Consider the following 21,571-nt stretch of genomic DNA (forward strand, 5'->3'; position numbering starts at 1 on the left):
TAGTCTCCAGAGCTATTTATTTAATACTTCTCAGCAACAGACTTACCACTTTCATCTCAGTTTTACATATGTCTTTGAAACTCAAATTTAACTGTTTATGCTTTCATGCAGCTGTTTTTCAGACTCAAGAGAAGATGATCTTCCTCCTTGCACTGCTGAGAATAAACCAGTCATTGAAAGCCAGTGCAATGTTTTAAATTCAGACAAATTCAAACCATGTCACAATCTGGTCAAGCCTGAACCCTTCATACAGATCTGCACCTATGACATGTGCCAGTACGATGGCATGAAGTCCACTCTCTGTGACATAGTTCAAGTCTATGTGGACACCTGCAGGAACGAAGGCATCACCATTAAATGGAGGAACAGCACATTCTGTCGTAAGTGCACAGGAGAGTGAAAAAACAGAACCTTGGATGGCTGATGGCATGAAAATGAATTAGCAGTATTAGCTGGACAAGTTTTGTAAAAGATAATTAAACCCAAATCCTCACAAAATGCAATGCTATTATCTGTGATTTTATGACTTCATCGCTGCACTGAGCTATGTTCATGTTGAGCTAAATCCAGTGATAACTCAGGACTAGACAAGCTGTGTGTAGTAATGTGGAGTTAGAATAGTTTTAGTAGCCAAATGGATATTGTGAGATATTGCAATGAGTCTAAAATTGAGAAATAGTATAACAAGAAGGCTAGAAGAAATTGGGATACTATATTAGGACACAAGGCTCAACACTGCTCACTGTGATCTGAATGAAGACTGGCAATTTGGCCAGTTGCTTACTAAGGGCTGGGTTCTCTGATTAATCTCCAGTGTACAGGTCTCATTCCACCCATTCAACAAAGCCACAGACTAGTTGTATAAAGATTACATGGTATTTGTTTTTTCACAGTTCAGTATTACATTGTGGAATTAATTGTCACGCAATGTTTTGGAGGCCAAAACAGTTAACTGCTTAAAAAGCAAGCCAGATGAATATTGAATAGGTCCATCGGAAATTCCAAAGGCCTGCTTGCCAGAAGTGGGGGAGAATGCTGGGCAAAGGAACACTTTTTGCTGATGTGTTTCTTGAATTCTCTCCTTATGCATCTCTAGTCATTGGCAGAAATAGGATATAGAGCCAGATGAACTTTTAGTTTGACGATGCATACCTGTTGGTCTTGTATATGTTTATGTCTGTGGTTAAACTAACCTAACTTAACTAACACCTGTCTTATATCACTGGAGAGTTGAGCATTCTAAGGAATTTTCCCTAATGATTCGCATTTTTAACAGTGCCAAAAGAAGCATTTGCAGCTGATCTGGAATAGAGGCTCTGAATGATCTAGCTCCAGGTGCCACCAGCTCAGACACACCTGTAATAGAACTGAATCAGCAGCTCCAGAAAGGTTCTCTGTATTTTTTTAAAAAGTCGAAGATCAAAACTGGATGATCAAAATCAGCTATTAAAAGGCAATCGTATACTGACATTTTGCAGCCCAAGTCCTAGCTTTCAGGCAGTCATAGGTGTTTGCAGTTGCAGTTTCTAAATGTATTAAACAACACTCTTTTTATTTTCTTCACCCACATAGCATTGCCCTGTTCATCTCACAGCCATTACACAGACTGCGCTTCCCCCTGCCCATCAACTTGCAACGACATTTTTGCCTCTTCCCTTTGTGAGAAGACAGAAGGGTGCACAGAGGGCTGTGAGTGTGATGATAATTATGTGCTCAGTAGTGGCAAGTGTGTACCTCTGAGCGATTGTGGCTGCAGGGATGATGACAACAATTACTACAGCGTAAGTAGTTTGTCTGTGGAACAAATCTCTGGCTGCAAAACCTGTGGGGGGCTTTCCTGACCGTCTAAATGAGAGAGAGAAAAATCTTTAGATATCTTTCATTTGGTTAGAAAAAGCTGCAGGCTCAGTTATTAGCAGCTGCAAAAGCTTCGTGCTTTGCATACGATGCCAAAATCGAGGCATGATGGAGACCAGTACTTTGATCAGAGTTATTCAGGTAGTCTCTCTATTCTCAAGATAGTCAATAAGACAAATGGACTGAGATTCCCCGCCTCCCAGGCTTTTGGTGAGACTATGCCTGGATAAGGCAGTTGTGGAGCAGCCAGCAGGACAGGTTGCACCTAGCCAGCCTCCATACCCTTCACTCTTGGTCTCCTATTGCATTGTAAAGCTGAGCACCTTGGTAACATATTATTAACACAACTTGTGTCCAGGCTGGGGAGACCTGGATAACTCCACACTGTGCCAAAAGATGCCAGTGTCAGAAGAATGGTGTCATCGGATGTCAGAACTATGACTGTGACTCTCGAGAAACCTGTGTGATCAAAAATGGAAAATACAAGTGTAATCCAACAGGTATGTGCAAGCGGATCTTCATTTGGTGTTTCATGAAGACTACAGAAGGAAAAAGGGTATGGGTGCCCAGTCTTTCTTCTGTGGTGCTTCCAGTCTTTTTCACAGGGGAAGGCAGGCAGGTCTGCCAGTGCTATTGATGGTACATTACTGAGCACAAAAAGGCCTCAGTTTTCAAAGCAGAAAGTTTCAGTACAAGGCACACAATCTGTAGAGGGAAGTGGAACAATGGTTTAAAAATATATTTACCTCTAGAAAATTGGTAATTTAGTCTGACTGGTTTGCAAAGGAAAAAGATTTGTACTGTATCTACCACAAACAAAACTCAGATACTCTGTGAATCCTCTGGCAATGAACTTTTTCTTTCCATTGTGTGTTGATTTGAGAACAAAAAAAAAAAAAAAAAAAAAAAAAAAAAAAAAAAAAAAGAAGGCCTAACAGTCAGGACAGAGCAGATATGAACAGATATGAACTAAATATAAATATACTAGTCAAAGAACTTTGGTGCTTTTCATTCAATAGTGGCTTTGGCTAAGCTGCTATTTTGGGGGGTCTACTTTGCTGTGCTATAGTTAATCCCATATTCTCCAAGTAAATTGGAATATTTATGAGGTAGCTTGTTGCCAAGTGACTCTACAGCTGGATTTTGAAGAACAGTATGACATAGGTCCTACTGTACTGGTGACCAATACAAGAACATAATGCAAATGCAGCTTTGCCCTGCTCCATTTGGGCAAAATACCACAGCAGAGACACCACAGCAGCCTTAAGGAGAGCCTAGTTCCTGGGAAAATGATGGGTTCTGCACTTAATGGTCAAGCAGAATACTTAGATAATAGTTGCTACATTTGATTGTTAGTTCTGGTGAACCCAATGATAAATTTAGTAACCTCAGAAGTAATCAGTGTGACATCAGTGACCCAGCCAAAATTAGACACTGCTTTTCATGTTCCAATAATTTTGTGGCAAAATTTGCTGTGGAACGTGAAACCCATACCTCTGAGAGCCCACAGCAAGCCTTGCTCTGTGGTAGAGTGTGCCCAACTTAGTGTCTATAAAGCCTATAAACCCTAATGCTGTCTTTCTGTTTGGCTGACTTGCACAGGTTATCAGCAAAGGAATGAGTTTCTCTGGTTGGCTCTCCACTCAGGTGTTCATTCATCAGGGTGATGCCTGAGCACCCATCTTTGCTTTCAGAGACCTGCATGTTAGCAGCAAACTTTGTTATCTGACCCTTATTAAACTCGTCCATGCATGGGATCTGGCACAGAGGCATTCAGACTGGAGGGTAATGAAACTCTTCTCCTTTAGGTTTTGGGAAATGCCAGGTCATGGGTGATCCACACTATATCACCTTTGATGGCCTGGTGCACCACTTCCAAGGGAAATACACGTATATTCTGGCTCAGACCATCCCTAGCCTACCTGATACTCTGACACAGTTCAGCATCGAGGGCATGAACTATCCTCTTCTTTTAAGTCGACACATTACTTACCTCAAAGAGATTCTCATCAATGTTTACAATCACACGGTGCGATTCAGGCAGAAGAAGCAGCTTCTGGTAAGTCTCTCACTGCAGTGCACAGACCAAATGCTCCTCCCTCTCCCCTAGAATAAAACAAGTTTGAATAATAAATGTCTGTTTTGAAGCATTTAAGTATTAAAACTAACTGTGGAATTACAGCAGTGCTACGGGGCAACCAAAAATGTGATCTCAGTTGTGCTGAGTCCCTCACAAACAACATGGGTGACTCTTGTCTTGAGCTCACCATTTTAGTAATCAGAGCGGGAAATGGGGAATAGCATGCAAACTTGGGAAAGAGAAAGGAAGGGAGTAATGTGAGGACAGGAAAAATGATGAGGGATTTATTGTAAGATGGACTGACTGTGAAGTTTAGAGCTTCTTGCTGTAGCAAAATTCCTGAGATTGCGCCAGAGAGACCTCAAAAGAATAAGAATCCTGCAGTTTGGTAACAGAACTTGGATCAGCAGCTGAAGGAAATCTGGCTTTGGATGCAAGAATGATTCTGAGTGCAGATGCTGGCATGTATTTTAGCAGGCATTTCTTGGAGCAGGCAGAGCTGTACTTCAGCTCAGTATGTGTAAGAAGGGGTGCACACCAACCTTACCATCATAATACTTTATGTGCTTTAGACAAGTTGCTCTCCTCAGTCCTTGAAAAGCAGGGAAATAGGGATCAGAGAGCTCATTTTACAGCTGTGAAGAATAGAGTGCAGAAAACTCAAGGGAATTGCAGAAAATGTCCATTTCAGAGCTGAATTCCTAAACAGCTCTGAAGAAAAAATAATAGTAGCTGGAGTATTAATCTCAGGCATAGTGAGACAGAGATTGATTGATTAAAAATTGGGAACATTTTAAAAAGAATGTCATGAGGTATTTTTAATTTTTGTATTCTCTCAGATTTAGGCACCTATTAAAATTTTGTTTGATTTTTTTCCTCTATAACCACGAGCAATATATTCTACTTAAACAAATTAAAAATAAATAGACATTTAGGAATAAAACACCAAATATCCCAAGACTTGCAATAAAGCCATATAATTTTTTATCAGTGGTAGAGAAAAGGAAAAATGAGAAATATGCTAGGAAAGCTCTGTTTCCATCCTCTTCATTAGTACCTAAATTTATACATAGCTCATATACTCATACTCAATACTCATATATTTTGTAGCTCAATAATAGAGATCTCCTAGGATAATATGAAAATATTGTGTCCAGATCACTTTCTTTCATACATGACTTTATTACTTTAAGAAAGTGAATACTGAGTTTTTTATCTGGTTAAGTTATCTAATGTGTTTAGCATGAAACCAGAGAAGAAGAGTGTTTATTTGTAGCACTGACCTGTACTGAAACCACATTTGAATTTGGCCTATGTAGTACAAATTTTAACTTATTCTCTCCCTATTAGTTGGATGGTGTGAGGGTGATACCCCCTGCTCGCCCTCATGAAGGTATTCGCATATATCAGAGAGCAACAAGAATTTATCTGGAAACAGATTTTGGCTTATACCTGAGCTTTGATGGCAATCAAAATGCAGGTAAGTGATGCTAAGACAATCTGCAGGGATATTTATGTACTGTCTGAGAAATGTTCTCATTCCAAAAAGAGGTCTCAACCCAAGAAAAAATTAGAAATCTTTGTCCTATGAGCCTGTGACTATTTGTGATATGAAGTTCCAGAAAACTGAAACAAAAAAAATGTTTCCCAGGAACCAGAGAACCTATAAAATTGGCATTTCTTTATCTGGGTCCACTTGAACTTAGAAGAAATGGGATGTGGATCCAGACTGTTCTAGGGTTGTTCATGTAAAGTAAGGCCTGAATGATAAAAGCAAAAGCAGATCACTTAAAACTGCTGACTAGGATGATGGAGTGAAGTCCAGATCTGCCTCTTTGCCAACTTAACCCTTTTCACAGGGATGAGGTCCTCAAGCTATACAACTGTGAGTGCATGCTTCTACCTGCTTACTTACATTCTCTGTTTCAGATGGTTCCATTCCTTAGTGTCTCTCAGCAGGACTCTTCTGTCATGTACACACAACTCATTCCAGGTTACCTCTTCTGATTAGAGCAGAGCTACTCCTGATTTACAACAGAATATAGCCATGTTATTTCTGAGAGTATGGTGAAAGTGCGGGCCATTTATATGCATGACCGCATTTCCAAAACCTAAAATTCCACCTACAGGAAAGAAAGGTCTGTTTTATAGGAACTCTGTTTCTCAGCGAGCAAGTGGATTGTAACTGAGAGGCAAAAAGTGGGTATATGATGATGAATCCAGTTTGCTGCAGGATAGTAGTCTGTAAGCACAAGGAGAACTCACGTGGAGATGTTCTGTTATATAAAAACCCTGCTGGCAGCAATAAGCACCTTTTTTATGATTCATCTTGCAGCAGAGCACAGAAACAGCCCTGTGAATGCATGCATGGGCAGTTTTCAATGTTGTGCTCATCTCCTGTATATGGGGTCCATGCCACTTTACCAACTCTTGTTCTGAATCATGGAACAGGCTACATGGCACTTCTTTCCACCTCTTCCATACACTCATCAGCAAAGATTTTTGTGTAATGGCTTTTTTTCTTCTGACCTCCCTAGAAATAAAGCTGGCCAACACCTACCAGAACAGAGTAGAAGGCTTGTGTGGCAACTTTGATGGGAGATACAGAAATGACTTCACTAACCCAGATGGTGTTTGGGTGAAGAACGTGAATGTATTTGGTGAGAGCTGGAAAGTTCCTCTCAAAAGAACAATCTCTCGTCTCAGGTACTTCATTTTCTGTTTAATTTCCATGGTAGGCACAGCCACTGGAAGTCAATGAATTAAGCCATATCCAATACCCAGGCATAACTACACTGCCTTGTTTCTGGTCTTTCTCCTTGCCTTGATCTATGTGCAGGAACTTTTCCTGCTCATCACTAAGGTGAACTATCAGTGCTCTTCTATCTAACCAAGAGATGCCTGAGCCATCACTACATTATTCCAGTTCACTGTCCCTCTTTGTAGTCACAGCCATTGCAACTACTCTGGCACAGGGATGGCTTAGGTTGGTGCCAGGCTCATGGGTCCTGGCAAAGTTAAAGTAAAACATATTGTGCTGAATGGACTTGAGGGAGGGCAGATTCTCGTTCAGTGTCATCCATTCCTCTGGAAGATGAAAGCACCCTGAAAATCCATCAAGATAAATTCACATTTCCTCCTAGAAGTTGCTTAGGAGTCTGATTTCCTTACTTTCCTGGTTATATTCTCTTTTGTGCCAGTATAAAGAAAGCCAGGACAATCTTCTGAGTATAAATGAGTGTGGTATTTGTGGTCAGGCCAATTCTGCACTAATTAGTCCATACGGAAATTGAAACAGGTAGGCAACTAAGTTTTCTTCCCTCCTTCTGCCTTCTCAGTTTGTTTTGAAAGGCCTTTGGAGGTTGCTTAGCCACTCACACAGAACATTTTTGGCAAGCAAATGGAATTGTATTAGCTGACAGGACATCATTTCACTGCAAAATCTTGTCTAGCAAAACAGTAGAAAGCAGAAACAGGCTCTGGAGGCTATGCCTAGAGGAGAAGTCTGGCCTTCAGGCATGCAGCCAGCTGTTCAGTGAAAGTGAGCATATCTCCGAGAAATGGCTGGCCTACTCCAGCTGCATCATTTTGGCTAAGGTTCAAGGTTTATCGAAAGGACTGGATAGAGGAGACATTGGATGAAACCTGTGTCATACAGAATGTCCAAATGGATAATTACAGCTATCCCTTTTGGTTTAAAAACCCATAAATCTCTGAGATGGTTCTAGTACTTCATTGATTTGCTGTATCTGTCCCCTTCCATTCATGATAAGCCATGAGATAGAAATAAGCTGACACTTCTACCATAACACAGAAATACTCGTGGTCTTGTTTATAGAGTAATACTGTAAATGCTGTTCTGAGAACGGATGGTTTCACAATGACTTCATTTGCAGGCGAGATGTCACTTCAGAAGATGAGTCTGAGGAGGAACCAGATCCAGGGCTTTTCCAAGGTTGCAGTGAAAGTAAGCTGGAACAACAAAACAGCACTTCAAGATGTCAAATTCTGACCGAGTCAAATGGTCCTTTTGTAAACTGCCATTCTACCATCTCACCAGCTTTCTATTTCACGTAAGTCTGTGCTGCAGACAACTGTTCTCCCCATTTCCAAAATCAGCTTGATGCTTTTTTCTGAGAAGAGCTGTGCATATTCAGTTTCAAGGGTGTTAAAAAGGAATTGAGGATAATAAGTTGGGCCTCATGATGTCATTATTGATATTACTCTTAAAAATTGTGATGATCCATCTTTCCATCTAGTTAGGATTTTAGTTTTCTATTAGCTCTGGAAAGCAGCTTTCCTATTTTGCTACACAGATAGAGAAACCATCAGTGTTAAACATTACACCTGTAAGTTATGATTTCCAGTGTGCTTAAAGTTCTTATCCACATTCATAGAGAATTTGGTATCTGGCACCATTAGGTTCCTTTTGGCAATTCTAGCATCACAAAATATAGCCTTTATGCAATAACCACAAAGGCTGAAGCTGTCAGTGACACTTCTTGCATCTTGCATGGAGAGGTGCCGAAAAGGGGTTAGTGAAGAGTAAGTATCTTGGTGTCCACAAGAAAGTTCCCTCTGCTGTGTTTCAAGGCTCCTCTGGCCTCCTGCATACCTAATTCCTACATACCCCCTTTTGAACCAGATGAAATTTACTGAGTCACCCTCACCTTAATCCTTCATCAGTCACAAATTTGCCAAGTAGTTTCCAATTTTCTCTAGTCATATTGTTGTAACCAGTGTTTACAGATAGCTAATGCCCACTTCCAAGTCCCTCTTAGCTGCAAGAGGAATGTGAAGGTATCTTAAGCCAAATAAACTGGACCACTGGCTTTGGTGTTTATATACCAGTTCTTTATGTGTACCTACCTTTCTCCTCTCTTTAGAATTTGGTTGGTTAGCCTGTTTTAACTTTGTAGTAAGTACCTGCTCTTTCCGCAGTATTGCATACTTGCAGATCCCAGATACTTACTGTGACAAGCCGTCAGGTACTTGTTTATTGCTCATGCATATATGAAAATGTCACACGTTAGCAGCAGCTGCATAACAAATGACCAGATTTTCCCAAGGATTTGAGATTTTTTTTTTCTTTCTTTTATTCTGTCAGCAAGGTACAGGAAAATGGAACTAACTCAGAGTAAGGGGGAAAAGCAGCTAAAAATAAACTATAACAAATGTATTACAAATAAATGCTTTCTCATGTTGCACATAGGAGCTGCCTCTTTGATATGTGTATAGAAGAAGATGATGATGCTACGTTATGTCGCAGTCTGGAGCAATATGTGCTGGCTTGTCAGGAGCAAGGAGTCAATATGGACGGCTGGAGGCAACAGACAGTTTGTGGTAAGTACAGGAAGAACTAGAATGCATAGTTTCTACCTGGGAAGGACTCTCAAAATCTGAATTTTGAGGCTTTCTGCAGAACCACTATGTATCAAAGCTTCTCAGGGATTGAAACCATGTTGAACTGCATTTCAGTCCCTGCTCACAGTTTAGGATGCACATTTGCTCTTCTGGCCCCTTGTCTGAATCTTATGCTGACTTTTTGCATTTAGGCCCTAGCTTAGAAAGTTACTTAGGAAAGCAGAGCAGTCAGAGGTTCTGTGAGAGAAAAAAAACTCTTCCCACTCCCAGCTGGGCAAAAAATTAAAAAGTTGATGCTCTCATAAGTGACAAATAGGAAGAGAAACTTTCAAAACATTTCTTTTCAATCTCTTTTTAAATCTACAAAATTTTTTATTTTTTATTATTTGTGTACAAAATTTCAGAATAAAAAAGATTCAGTGCAACCCCCCAAATTTTTTAGGCTTAAAAAAATGTAGAAATAAATCTCATCAATAACCTCGAACCTTTTTTTCCTGACTATTTTTTCAAGCTGAGAGATTCATCAAACTGTACTTGTCACCATGGTTTGATGATTTACTTTGCATTGCTGGTGAAACACACCTCCCAGAACCATGAAGCAGCTCTGGTATTTATGGGAATGACTACCCTGAACGTGTGAGAAATTATCTGAGATTAGTGAACACCAGGACTGGGAACACAGCACACAAATAACCTTTGACAGTGCATTTCCTGACTTTGCAGCGCTTGACTTACAACTTTAGTATTATTATACATGTGTGCACATCTCCGTGTATTTGTATTCATCATTTTGCCTCCTACAAAATGGTAACACCCTTTGGCGCTGAAAAGGCAATGTGTAAGTAACACACAGCAGCCTGTTTAATAACTAGACTCTCCTGATTCTTACAGCAATGCAGTGTCCTGCCAACAGCAACTACAGTTCATGCATGTCTGCATGCCCAGCATCCTGCGCCGACCTGACCAGCCCCTCTGAGTGCGACTCGCCCTGTGTTGAAGGCTGTGAATGTCTCCCTGGCTATGTTCTTAGTGGCTTTGACTGTGTGCCGTACAGACAATGTGGCTGCACATACCTTGACAAATATTATGAGGTACAGTGTCTGAGTGGGCCAGATAGCTTCCACAGTGCCAAAAAATTTTTTCTCCTGCTAATTATTTTGACAATCTCTTCATTCTCCTCCGTGTGCAACTTTGCATTAGAAACAAAGAGCAATTTGTTTAATGATATTCTCTTCTCTAGAGGAAGGGGAGAGTGGAGCACTTGGTATGCCTCTGAATCTCTGCCTGTCAGAAAACTCAAGGCAGGCATTTGGGGGAAGCATATGATTATACTGTGACCTCCATGTTAATTCTTCACCTTTATTACTCTAAATAATGGCCTAATAGGCTCTCAAATTTACAACAAACCAGTTACAGAGAAATTCTATCATCAGTCACAATGGTTCCTCTCCTCAGTGAAGAGTGGTAGGGGGCAAGGCTGAGCATCTGCAAAGCCAGCTGTAGCATGAAGAGAGCCTCAGGAAGGCTGGCCTCTGAGGAGTACAGAGTATCTTCCATTTTAGCTGCAGGACAGAACTGATTAAACAGCTTCATAATCTCACAGATTTCTATTTGGATACTAAAGATTTGAGGCAGATAAAGCTTAAGTCAGTAAAGAGCATGTTGTGGAGGGAGACACTTAATATGAACAGCTGGGATCTGCCAGAAAAATGGCACATGGCACCTTCCAACATTGTCTTGGAGGTACAATGGGATTCATCTGCCACTGTCTCTTATCTGCAGCAACAGTTAGACATTGTTGGTTGCACATGTACCTAACTTGGCAGCAGAATCTCAGCCCCCAAAGTCTTCTCTGGCCTTCTTTCTTGGGCTTTCCTGAAGTTTCAAAGAGCTGGGTTGGTAGGCTGCTTGCTTTTTGTGTGTGTGTGCAAACTATTAAAAGAAAAAAAAAAAATCTGTCCAGTTCTCATTCATTGGGAAGGCATTGGAGAGAATAGCAGGGGGCCCCAGTGCTTCATTCATGTTTTTATGGCTGATTTTATTTGATGTTTTTTAATGTTTAACTGTTGTCTTCCAGATGGGAGAAACATTCACCACTGATGACTGCTCTCAGACATGCCAGTGCACAGAAAGCTCCACTGTCTCCTGCTCTAACATAGCGTGTGCATCTGATGATATATGTGGCATTTCAAACTATACTCGCGGGTGCTACAGAAGTGAGTCAACTACTAACCCTATCACTTTGTTCAGGCACTAAGAAGTCTTGACTTACTGGTTTTAGGGCAGCAGAATTCATCACTGAGTTTGGGATAGTTGCAACAGAATCTGAACAGAAGAAAATCCCTTCATAAATATACTGGGGATCTTGCTGTGATGTTTCATCTTAGAAACAGTGCTTCTTTCCTCCACTCTTGTTGTCAAGTAGGAAATAAAGAATGGGCCTTTCAATATGAAGCATATCTAGCATAGGTTAGAGTCAGTGTAAGCTAAACAAGAACAGTTCTTTCAATGTTGGATTATCCAAGATTCTATAGTGTTTCTTCTTCCTTTTTGCTAGGTGGACCATGTATGCCAAATCCTTGTCAGAATGATGGATTTTGCTCTGAGACTACCAATGATGCTTCTCTCAACTTTTCTTGCACATGTCCAGAACTTTACACAGGACCTAACTGTGAGGCTGAACGGATAGGTAACAAAATTATTTTGGATTTCACTGGCAGCATTACACACACAAAAAGAGGCAGGTGTTAGATCAGATTGGGACTTCATCATATCTTTTAATGGGCACTTTGTGATTTAATCAAAGGCAGGGAGGAGGCTGACCCTAGAAACCTTTCCACTGCATGTAGTCCCAGACAAGTCCTTGACACTATTCCTCAGAGTAAGGATTGCCCCTTGATACCACAGACTAAGTGGGTACATCTGTACTGTTCCATCAGTCTGTTCTGGCCAGACCTACCCCAGAAGCCCACAGTCCCCAGCAGTTCACTTTGCCTACATGTCAGTTCATGCTCTGGCTCAAGTCTGAAACAAGCCTCAGGTATGAAACTGTGACAGAGGCTGGGGTCCACTTCAAAGAAAATACTCCAAAATGCCACATGGATATCCCTGGCTTGAACTACGTGTTTGATTAACTTTTGCCTGTCTGCTGCACAATTAGCACAGTCAGTAGAGACAACAACCAGATGCTATGTTTACATTAACAGAGGCAAGCAGATTTAGAGACCGGTTTTGAGAGCTAAAATAACAGAATGAACAGCTCCATTGGGACAGGTGTCACAAAGAAATGGCCTGTACTCTCCTGCATGGGAAGCCATCCCATAGCTACTGGTTGCTTAGAGTCTGCATTCAGCTAGCAAATAATATGTTTATGCAGTTCTGTCTGCCTTTGGTGGGTGAGAGCCTGTGACCATGCAAGCAGAAAGAAGGGGTCAGAGGTCAGACACTCCAGAAAGCCATCTTAGCCAGAAAAGGCAGTATAAACCAAGCAGACAGGCATGTCTGCTGGCTGCTCAGATTGCAGTTTGACATTCCTTAAGAAAAAGCTTCTGTTTGCAGTAGTTAGCTTTCACTGACAGGGCTCCTATTTCTTCTTCAGATGAAACACCTTCCAAAGAGGATCAGGGCCATACAGTTGCCATTGCTGTGGGAGTTGGGGCAGGTGTTGTTGTCCTCATTCTCATCTCCTCTGCGGTATACCTGTCCAGGTAAGGCCTTTGCCAGCTCTGCTACATTCCACGGAGACAAAACACATACAACACACCTTCTGGCACCTCTATACTCCAGAACTCCCACTAGTCACATAATGGCAGGACCAGAAAGGAACCAGAGCATTCAGGAGCTCATTTGAGGAACATGAGGGAAAACTTACCTGTGTCTACAGGAATCAACGTGTGCCACTTCTATTACATAAGGCCTATGCATCACTATCACAAAATTTAGGAATCACCAGAATTTGGTTCCATTCATGCTCACACCACTGTTTGTCCTCTCACTACAGTTATGAATAGAAATTAAATCTGTTTGTTTGTTTGTTTGTTTTTGGGTTTTTTTTGGACAGAAGGAAGAGGAAGAACAAGCATTCATTGGAAAGAACTGACAAAACAGGGGATTCATCTTTTTCATCTTTCAACCAGTCCAGGGATGCACTGGATGCCAGCGTATATGAGCAAGATTATGGCTGCATAGTGAACACTGCATTTGATCAAAATGAACCCCAAAATACGTATTCTAGTTAGCAATTATTTTTTCACATTTATTTGTATTGCTTTTTTCTCTTGTATTTTAATAATATTTCTAAATCTTTGAGAAGAAATAATACCAAATAAAATATTGCATTTGCTGAAGACCTTTGAAATCACTCTTCTAAAATATCTAAGACATCATGTTGTAGATCCATACTGAAGTGAAGGACTCATAACTTACATTAGAGACTATGTTGTTCTCACTCCTCTTCTGGGAAGGGATGTCTGGCTGGGGAGAGAAATACATATGAAGACACCTATCTTTTCTGGTGACAGGCGTAGTAAAAGGGATGACATCTATTCTCCCCCTTGGGAGTGCTGGACTGAAAGAGACAATTATTTGAACAACAGCTGCCTCCTTGTGATCAGGGTGGAGCAGACAAGAATGAGGATTGTAATCATCCCTGTGCCTGTGGGTGCTAAGCAAAGCATAACATAACAGACACCCTCCCCTGCCCCCCCAAGAATGAGATCCTGTTAATTGATTTCTCATTGAGGGGTTCATTCTCATTGAGGGGGTTAGTTGATTTCCTTGGCAGTCTTTGCAAATTCTGAAGCTGCCACAGTGTCATGAGCACGGTTAGAGATCTGCATCAGCTCAGTCCTAAACCCATGCTAAGAATCACCAAAAGCAGAATATCAAACCTGCTTGTGGCAAGGCCAAATAACATATAGTGTATGAGAAACCAACCCCATGACTGACCGCTCTTATGTAGCTTGGGGGAATGAGACAGCGCCTAGGCCTTGTGCCAGCCCTAAACAAATTTCCAGTGCCATGACTGAAGCCTTTGAGGCATAAGAGAAGTTTCATTATGGTCTCTCTCATTGTTTTGCAGTTCTCTGCAGGTTCCCTTTTGATTATGCCAGAGATGAGGAACAGTGTGGGCTTCCCATTGTTTCTTCCATAATGCCACTTATTATTTACTTGCCCCTTCTCCCTTCCCTTTCCCTTGCACCCATAAACTCATGCATGCTGTTAGCCAGAAAAGTATTTGTAACCTCCATGAATGGTTAGGTGGATAAAAGGAATTTTATTCTGTGCCATTCAAGAACGTGCCAGCTGTCCATACATGAACAACACACAGCTGTTGAGGAGTGGATGTGAATGGAAAGGGGCTTTCAGCCTCATTATATAATGAAAATTAATCAGTGTGAGAGACCTATTTGTGCACAAGTGAACTGATCACCTTACGCTGGAATTTCGCAGTGTTTATAAAAGCATCTTTCCTGCCTGTTCAGCAGCAGCTTCCTATTGCGCTCTCACACTTGCTAACAGTGCAATTCTGTGAATATTGTGTGGTGCTGACCATGCTCCCCTTCTGCTGTATTCAGTGGGAGCAAAGGCCAATCTGTATCCTGCAGGTTCACAGCCCAAGCACTTTCATGCAACAGGGCCCATATGTGCCCATGTAAAGCAGATTCCTGTGTTTCCATGGATACACTTTGCTATTTCAATACCACAAAAATTCCCTTGGTTTTCCACTGCAAAGCCTTATAAATACTTCAGACCTGAAACAGGAGGTGCTACACAAAGCAGAACTGCAATTCAGTGCTTCACTGGATTAGCTATTGCTTGTCAGTGGAAGCCAGAAAGGAAACAAATCCATGAAGTGTTACTGTTGTCTGCCTCTGGCAATGCCAGGTCAAACAGTGAGGCTACCGAGAACTGCCACATGTTCTGTACCTTCTGCTGCTGCTGCTCTGATCTTTTCATCTTCCTGTAATCCATCTGCTTTTTCACCTGACTTTCAAAATGCCGAGCTTAATATACTGCTTAGTTCAACTCACCCAGAGCACAGTTTCATTGACAGTGGCCACCCACCCTCCTTTTTAGCATGCTGCACTGGCAATAGCAAAGGAGACAGCCATCCCCGCTTGTCTGTGCTCTCCCGCCCCTCAGCTCGGAGGGCTCATGTTTGACACAGTCAGCTGAGACCACGAGACATTTTCAATGTCCTGAAGGAAATCCCTGGGCCACAGTATGAAAGACATGAAAAGCCATACTAGAAGTCTCTTTGCCCTAAAACGGCAATTTGAATTTACACTGAGCTCCACCTCCTTCACTTTCCCTTGACAGCAGAAAAGTGAAACAGCAGCTCTGCATCACTTTTCCCTCTCTAAAAATTTTCCAGTAAGAGATGCTCACTTACCGCTCGGCCCTGTAGGACAGCTGCCCCTGCTCCGCACGCCAGAGCCCACCCCTGAAGCTCGCAGGGGCGTGGGAAGTGTGACGCTAGCTCCTGGCGAGGAGGTGATTGCCCATGTTCTCCAGGGACAGGAGGAGCTTTTCTACAAGACAGGCATTTTTTTAGAAACACCCTCCAAGAGGTGAGTCTCACCCAGCCTTGCAGACTGGCTGCTTTGCTGGCAGGCAGCTCCCCAGGGATAGCGCAAGCACCACCCGCCGCAGAGCCTGCCCAGCTCCTCGCTATTTATAGCAGCCAGGAGGAGCCAGGAGCTGGGCCAGCTCCCACTGCTGGCCTCGCTCGGGCTGCCCAGGGCAGCAGCCCGGGCACGGCCACAGCAGGACAGGCGCTGGGGGTGAGCAGGGCCCCAGGGGGGGATGCAGGGGAGCTGCGGGAGGTCTGAGGGGGTGGGAGCAGGTATCTGCCAGCAGGAAGGAGCCCCATTTGCGGTGCTGGGTGGGTGTTGGTGGCAGACTCAGGTTTGCCAAGCTCCCAGGGGTGTCCCATTGCCTTGGGACACCAGCCCCACCTGCATGAGAAGGAGCATGGCATCCTGGCCTTGGCACCTGCGGTGCTGCAAAGCGTGGAGACAGGTGCACCCCCGGGTGCCCCTCTCTCCCCAGCACTGCTGGCTGCACCCCTGGGAGCCCTTACGGTACTGTGACCCTCCACCAGAGCTGGCCTAGTGCCAGCACAAGTCATGGCATTTTGAGCAGGGCCTGGAAAGGAGTAGAAGCAGGGGTGGGTAGGGAGGGAAAAGACGGAGTCTTGCAGGGAGGAGGCAGCGTGAATAATTCAGGCTTCCTGTGCACTGTCCCGTGGGGGAGAGGGGCTGTGCCATGCTGAGGGCTGGAGGGACAGGCAGTATGAGACAGACGCTGGAGGTGCTAGTGTACAGACACAGCTTCACCCTTTGCCTGCAGCGCTTTGCTGAAGGGGTGGTGATTGCATTGCTAACGATATGTCAGAGTGTTGCCACAGGCAGGACCGGGAGCGCTGAGGCAGGGGCCCTGCAGCAGCCGTTGGTCGGTGCCTGCTGGCCACCGGGCAGGACATGTCGTGGGTGGTCTGAATGGGTTGCAGGTGGCCAGTGCTGCGTCCTAATGATCTCTTTTCCTGCGATTCCTAAGCAGATGGCCTCTGTGCACACCAGACCTCCCCACTCCTCTGTGCCTTGCATTGAGCCTGCCCAGTGAGAGGGGCATGTCCTGAGCCGGCGCCAACTCCCGCCCTCTGAGATGGCAGCTGCTGAGAGCTTCAGTGTGACGCACCCTGGGAACCCCCAGCCTGGGGACCTGATTGAGATTTTCCGGCCAGCTTATCAGCACTGGGCCCTCTACCTGGGGGATGGGTACATCATCAATGTGACACCTGTAGGTAAGGCTTGCAAGAAGGCAGCAAGGTGATTTGGGAGCCTGTCCTTGCTCCAAGGGCAGGTGGTCGACTCTGAGAAGTTTTGGGTTTCTTGGCAGCATTGCAATGGACATGAGGTCAAAAGCAAGGAAGGAGCAACAGTTGCCTGCTATGTGACCTCGTGCCCATCCTTAGCCTTGACTGATTCAAAAACCTGTTCACAGTGGAGCAGAGATATGCTGTATCTCAAGACCTTTTCTGCCACTCAGGAAAAGCCTCAGAACTACCCTGTATGAGGCGCCTGGTAGGCTGCAGAGGGTTGTGCAAAGGGGAGTGCACATCCTTTTCTCTGGGGGAGGCTTGTGGCTGGGGGGAGACTGCTGCCCTCAGCGCTCTGTGGGTCGTATACAGGTTCCTTTCAGGTTACCACTGTGCCCTTCACTGCTCCTGGAGACATAAATGTGCACGGGAGCCTCCAGGCAGGTATCACACATAGGACTTCCAGGAGCCAGGCAGTAACTGCTCTGGGGTCTTGGAGGGGCAGGAGTGGGCCAGACTAGCTCATCCAGACTCTGCTTTCCCTAGATGAAGGGCCTGTGGCTTCGTTCGCCAGCGCCAAGTCAGTCTTCAGCAGAAAGGCCCGGGTGAGGATGCAGCTCCTGAAGGATGTGGTGGGAAATGACACCTACCAAATCAACAACAAGTACGACGACACCTACCCTCCCCTTCCTGTGGAGGAGATCATCCGACGCGCTGAGTACCTCATCGACCAGGAAGTGTCCTATGACCTTCTTGGCAACAACTGTGAGCACTTTGTGACACTGCTCCGCTATGGTGAGGGGGTCTCTGAGCAGGTAAGTAATGTTGGGTAATTGTGTGCATGCTTCTCATGGCTCTTCCTTGCAAAGCATGCACTTAAATTCTTTTTATGAGCCCTTGGACCGGGTCACAGCCAGCAAACCCCTTGGGGACAGCAAAGCCCCAGGTACTGAGTCCAAACTGTCATTGCCCCCGATCTAGCTGAGACACTGGACCACAGGGTTTGCTACAGTCTGAGCTCCGGCAGTGCCCCTCTTACTGAACACCACAGCCAGGAGAGTAAGGGTCTGGGCCTTAGGTCTGTCCCATTCTGCTTATCAGGTGTGTGTGTCTCTCATATTCAATTCATTGTCTCGATTATTTCTGCCTGGTCATCATTAGCATGCCTGGAAAAAAAAAAGCTCACAGCGTTTCCAGTCTCTGTTTTGCTCTCCCTTTGCAGGCCAACCGAGCAATCAGTGCCATTGGGTTTGTAACAGCTGCCGCTGGTGCCTTCTCCTTGCTGGGCTTTTTCCGAAGCAGATCCAGAGAAAGACAATATTGACGGACTCCCATGATAAGTGGTCAGAGCAGGGTAGCTGGATCCCTGGCTGGGATGGAACTGGGACAGTTCATGGCTGTAGCTGCAACCGAGACTTACTAACAAATGTGTTACTCTTGATGAGACCAGCACTAGCCTATTTGCCACAGCTGCTTGCATTACATTGCCTGTGATGATTTCCATGCTAGTATTGCAGAGCTAGCAAGCAAATTCCCCATCCTTATCCACCCCCTCTCCCCGCCACTGCTTTGCTGAGGACTGGTCCAGTGAGCCTGCAAACAGTCTTTTTACACATGCTGTTTTTATGGACTGCTTTCTGTGAGCTCTTTTTGTTAATAACTTTTTTTAACCAGTTTGAAGAAACATTTTTACATTTTTTTTGAAAACAAAAGTAACATAAAAATATTGCTAAGGGTTATTACGTGTCCTCCAACTGATGGACTGTACAAGTGCAAAACCCCAGCTGCCTAGACCTGCATGAGACTGCCTGTGAAATGATAGACAAGGCCTATATTATGTATGCCCTTGTACTTGCAGTTCCTAAACTCTGAGCTGCTCTTGAGAGTGAGGGAGGCAGGAAGGAAGGGCAGGTCTTAAGAGGTGCTCCCTCAGTGTTTTAAATTGATGTTCTGTTTTTGGCATGATGGTGTCTTGCTCGGTTTTCTTCCACCTGCAAAATGTCCCTTTCTCTGGTTCCCCTGACTCCTTTCAGGAGCAGCAGGCCCACCTGTTGACTGCTCTGCGGAATCTAACAACAACAACAAAAAAAACAGCTAGCTTTTTTTCTGGCAGCTGTTTGTTCCAGGTTGGGACCACTGTGCAGCTGAAAATTCCCTCTTCATCCATTAAGTGCGGTAGCTGTTGGTACTGGACCTGACCAAGCTTATTCCTTGGTCTCCCAAAGTGATGAGGCTTAACCTAAGACTGCAGTGAATCAGCCAGAAACCTTTGATCCATGTCTGGAGCTGGGGCCATTTTCTCTACAGTGTCCAAAATTAAGTTTAAGCAGCTTGTTGCTCCAGTGCAATTAAGATCTTCCTCCAGACAGCAGTAAGGTAAACCCAGTGTCCCTGCAGGACTGTAGGTGAAGCACCTGTGCAGCATCTATGTGACATCTCACAAGATCTACAGAGCCTAACTATTTCCCACTCACAAAGGTAATGTGTGACTTGTCCCATAAGAAAATCAGTTAGAAAAGTTATGGTTTATTACTGTCTGAAGGGAGTATTTGGTTTGCATGTTTGGAACCATGTTATTTGCAGACTGCATATAAGAAATGAAATCCTGTGTTGCTTTTGCCATATGCAACTGCCTGGACTGTAAGAAGCGATGAGTGCATAAGAGCTGTCTGTAAGAGGCTTGCTATTTTTGTCTGCTTTTAACACGTACATAGCTGGCTCAGAAGCTTTTTTTAAACATCAGTTGTTCTAATGTTTGAAATAACAAGACAAAGACTTCTGGTCATATTTGGTAGTGCCATCAATTATTACATTTAAATAGGAGTCTTCTTTTTTAATATGGGGAAACACATAATAAATCTGAACCTGAAAGGCTTTTTTTGGTTGCTGCAAATGTAATCAAAAGTTTTTTCATGGCTAACTAATTAGGTCACTGAAAAGTTAAAAATGAAAAAGCTAATGTTTAGGGGCTCAGCTTATTGTACCTGTGTAGCAGCTGAGCTCTAGAGCACATTAAAACCCTTGCTTCTTGGCATGACCTATTTAAAGCAAAAAGTCAAGGCTCAGTGCTGCTTGCCACTGAGTCCTTGAAAGTAGTAGTGCTATGTGATATCAAACTGAGGACAGCATTTAGTTCTCAGGTATGTCATGCTCAAAGTGTATGAGCCTGAGCCAGCAAAAGCTGCAATAGCAGTATCCAAGATAAAACAGGACTGGTCCCTCCACAGGTCCTCTTGAAATGCGCAGGCGTGATGGAGAACCTCATGAGTTATCTGACTGACCCTCCCCTGGTCGGATCTGCGGCAGAGCATGAACTGGGGGTTGTGCTTCTGCCTGGTGGGGCAGGGGGCAGCTCTTCCTTCCTGGGACTTTGCAAGCTTGAGTAGGACATATCCTTGTGGTAAATACTTTGCTAGCTTTCCCAGCCTGACGTGACAGCTTACGCCTTTTCTGTATTCAGTGAGTTATACTTGTGCAGAAACTGTTGAGGTAGGGGGTCAGGTAGGACAATGTGTGTGCCCTCTCACATCTGTAATTCACTGCAGGATGGAAGAAAGCTAGAATTACATGATATATGGGTCTTTCTTGTAGGCCTTGGGAACTGCAGGGTGTCATTTAATGCTGGATTTTGCAATTGTACATGTGTTCTTCTGTGGAGTCAAGATAAGGTCACAGATTTTTAACTGCCTTTCCATCAGGTTCACTGGATACATTGACAGGATTTGGTGGAGTGGTGGCCAAACCCTGGAGTGGGATCATGATGTGACACAGTAGAAACCATCACTTCAGACTTCATAGGTGATATTGGCAAGGCCTGAGACCTGCTGCGGCACAGAGTGGAACCAAAGTTGTTATTTTACCAGCAACTGAGAGAATACTGCTCCCCTGTGCTCCAGGGCACAGCCATAGCAGTCCCAGTCTGCCTCCAAAATGTTTGGTTTGTTCATGCATTTCAAAAATCTGAATCTTGTGCATAGCAAGTGATGAAGGCATGGACTGTTCAGTACAAGCTAGTCACAGGGCAGTCCCATTCCCAGCTATAGGATCGTACCCGTAGTCCCCTTCATTGTGTTCATATATTGGGTTAATGTAAACCTCATTTGTATTTTTTGTTGCAAATTCTTTTGCATTTAAGGGAGGCCAGTTTGGATCCTTTTGCAGCTTCCTCTGCCATTTTCGGTACTGGCTCTTTGACTGGAATCCAGACAAGGTTTTAAGCAGCAGCCAGAGTTGTTTGTTTTGCAAGATAACATCCTATGGAGTGACACAAAGCAGAGTCAGTGCTGTTGCTCTTCCTGGAGAGGGAGAAGTGTTCAGTGGATGAAAACTATTCCTTGTTCTATCTGCAAAATCCCCTGAGCCTCTGTTCTTAGAGGCGACGGTAAGCATAGCACTGGGAGTGCATGCTCTCACTTTCAGTAAAATAGTTGCCAGGTGCTACGTGGACA

At 43.9% G+C, this 21,571-nt stretch overlaps 2 protein-coding genes and 1 long non-coding RNA gene across 11 annotated transcripts in view; 1 reads left to right on the plus strand and 2 right to left on the minus strand.

The window, feature by feature from the left end:
• Positions 1–15,835, minus strand: LOC135329164 (uncharacterized). 2 transcript variants are annotated; one of them, XR_010390486.1, is made up of 5 exons: positions 15,696–15,835; positions 13,727–13,774; positions 5,853–5,961; positions 3,851–3,963; positions 1–2,562 (listed from the first exon to the last, which is right to left on the minus strand). It is a non-coding gene; the product is annotated as an uncharacterized LOC135329164 (long non-coding RNA). The 2 variants fall into 2 exon arrangements; XR_010390487.1 differs by lacking the exon at positions 5,853–5,961.
• The window catches only part of PLAAT1 (phospholipase A and acyltransferase 1), a 15,295-nt gene continuing 9,529 nt past the window's right edge, over positions 15,806–21,571 (plus strand). Inside the window, exons 1-4 of one of the 6 annotated variants that reach the window (XM_026097518.2) lie at positions 15,935–16,086; positions 16,865–17,108; positions 17,670–17,938; positions 18,346–19,997. In XM_026097518.2, coding sequence (XP_025953303.1) covers positions 16,970–17,108; positions 17,670–17,938; positions 18,346–18,447 — 510 coding nt within the window. In that variant the 5' untranslated portion in view covers positions 15,935–16,086; positions 16,865–16,969 and the 3' untranslated portion in view covers positions 18,448–19,997. The other 5 variants (XM_026097523.2, XM_064516800.1, XM_064516798.1 and 2 more) reach the window with 5 other exon arrangements.
• Positions 19,906–21,571, minus strand: part of LOC112981678 (probable cation-transporting ATPase 13A5) — a 44,542-nt gene continuing 42,876 nt past the window's right edge. For all 3 annotated transcript variants that reach the window (XM_064516794.1, XM_064516793.1, XM_026097515.2), the window contains one exon: positions 19,906–21,377. In XM_064516794.1, coding sequence (XP_064372864.1) covers positions 21,138–21,377 — 240 coding nt within the window. In that variant the 3' untranslated portion in view covers positions 19,906–21,137. The remainder of the gene's footprint in view (positions 21,378–21,571) is intronic.

This window comes from Dromaius novaehollandiae, chromosome 9 (genome assembly GCF_036370855.1).
Source record: "Dromaius novaehollandiae isolate bDroNov1 chromosome 9, bDroNov1.hap1, whole genome shotgun sequence".
Lineage (NCBI taxonomy): Eukaryota > Metazoa > Chordata > Aves > Casuariiformes > Dromaiidae > Dromaius > Dromaius novaehollandiae.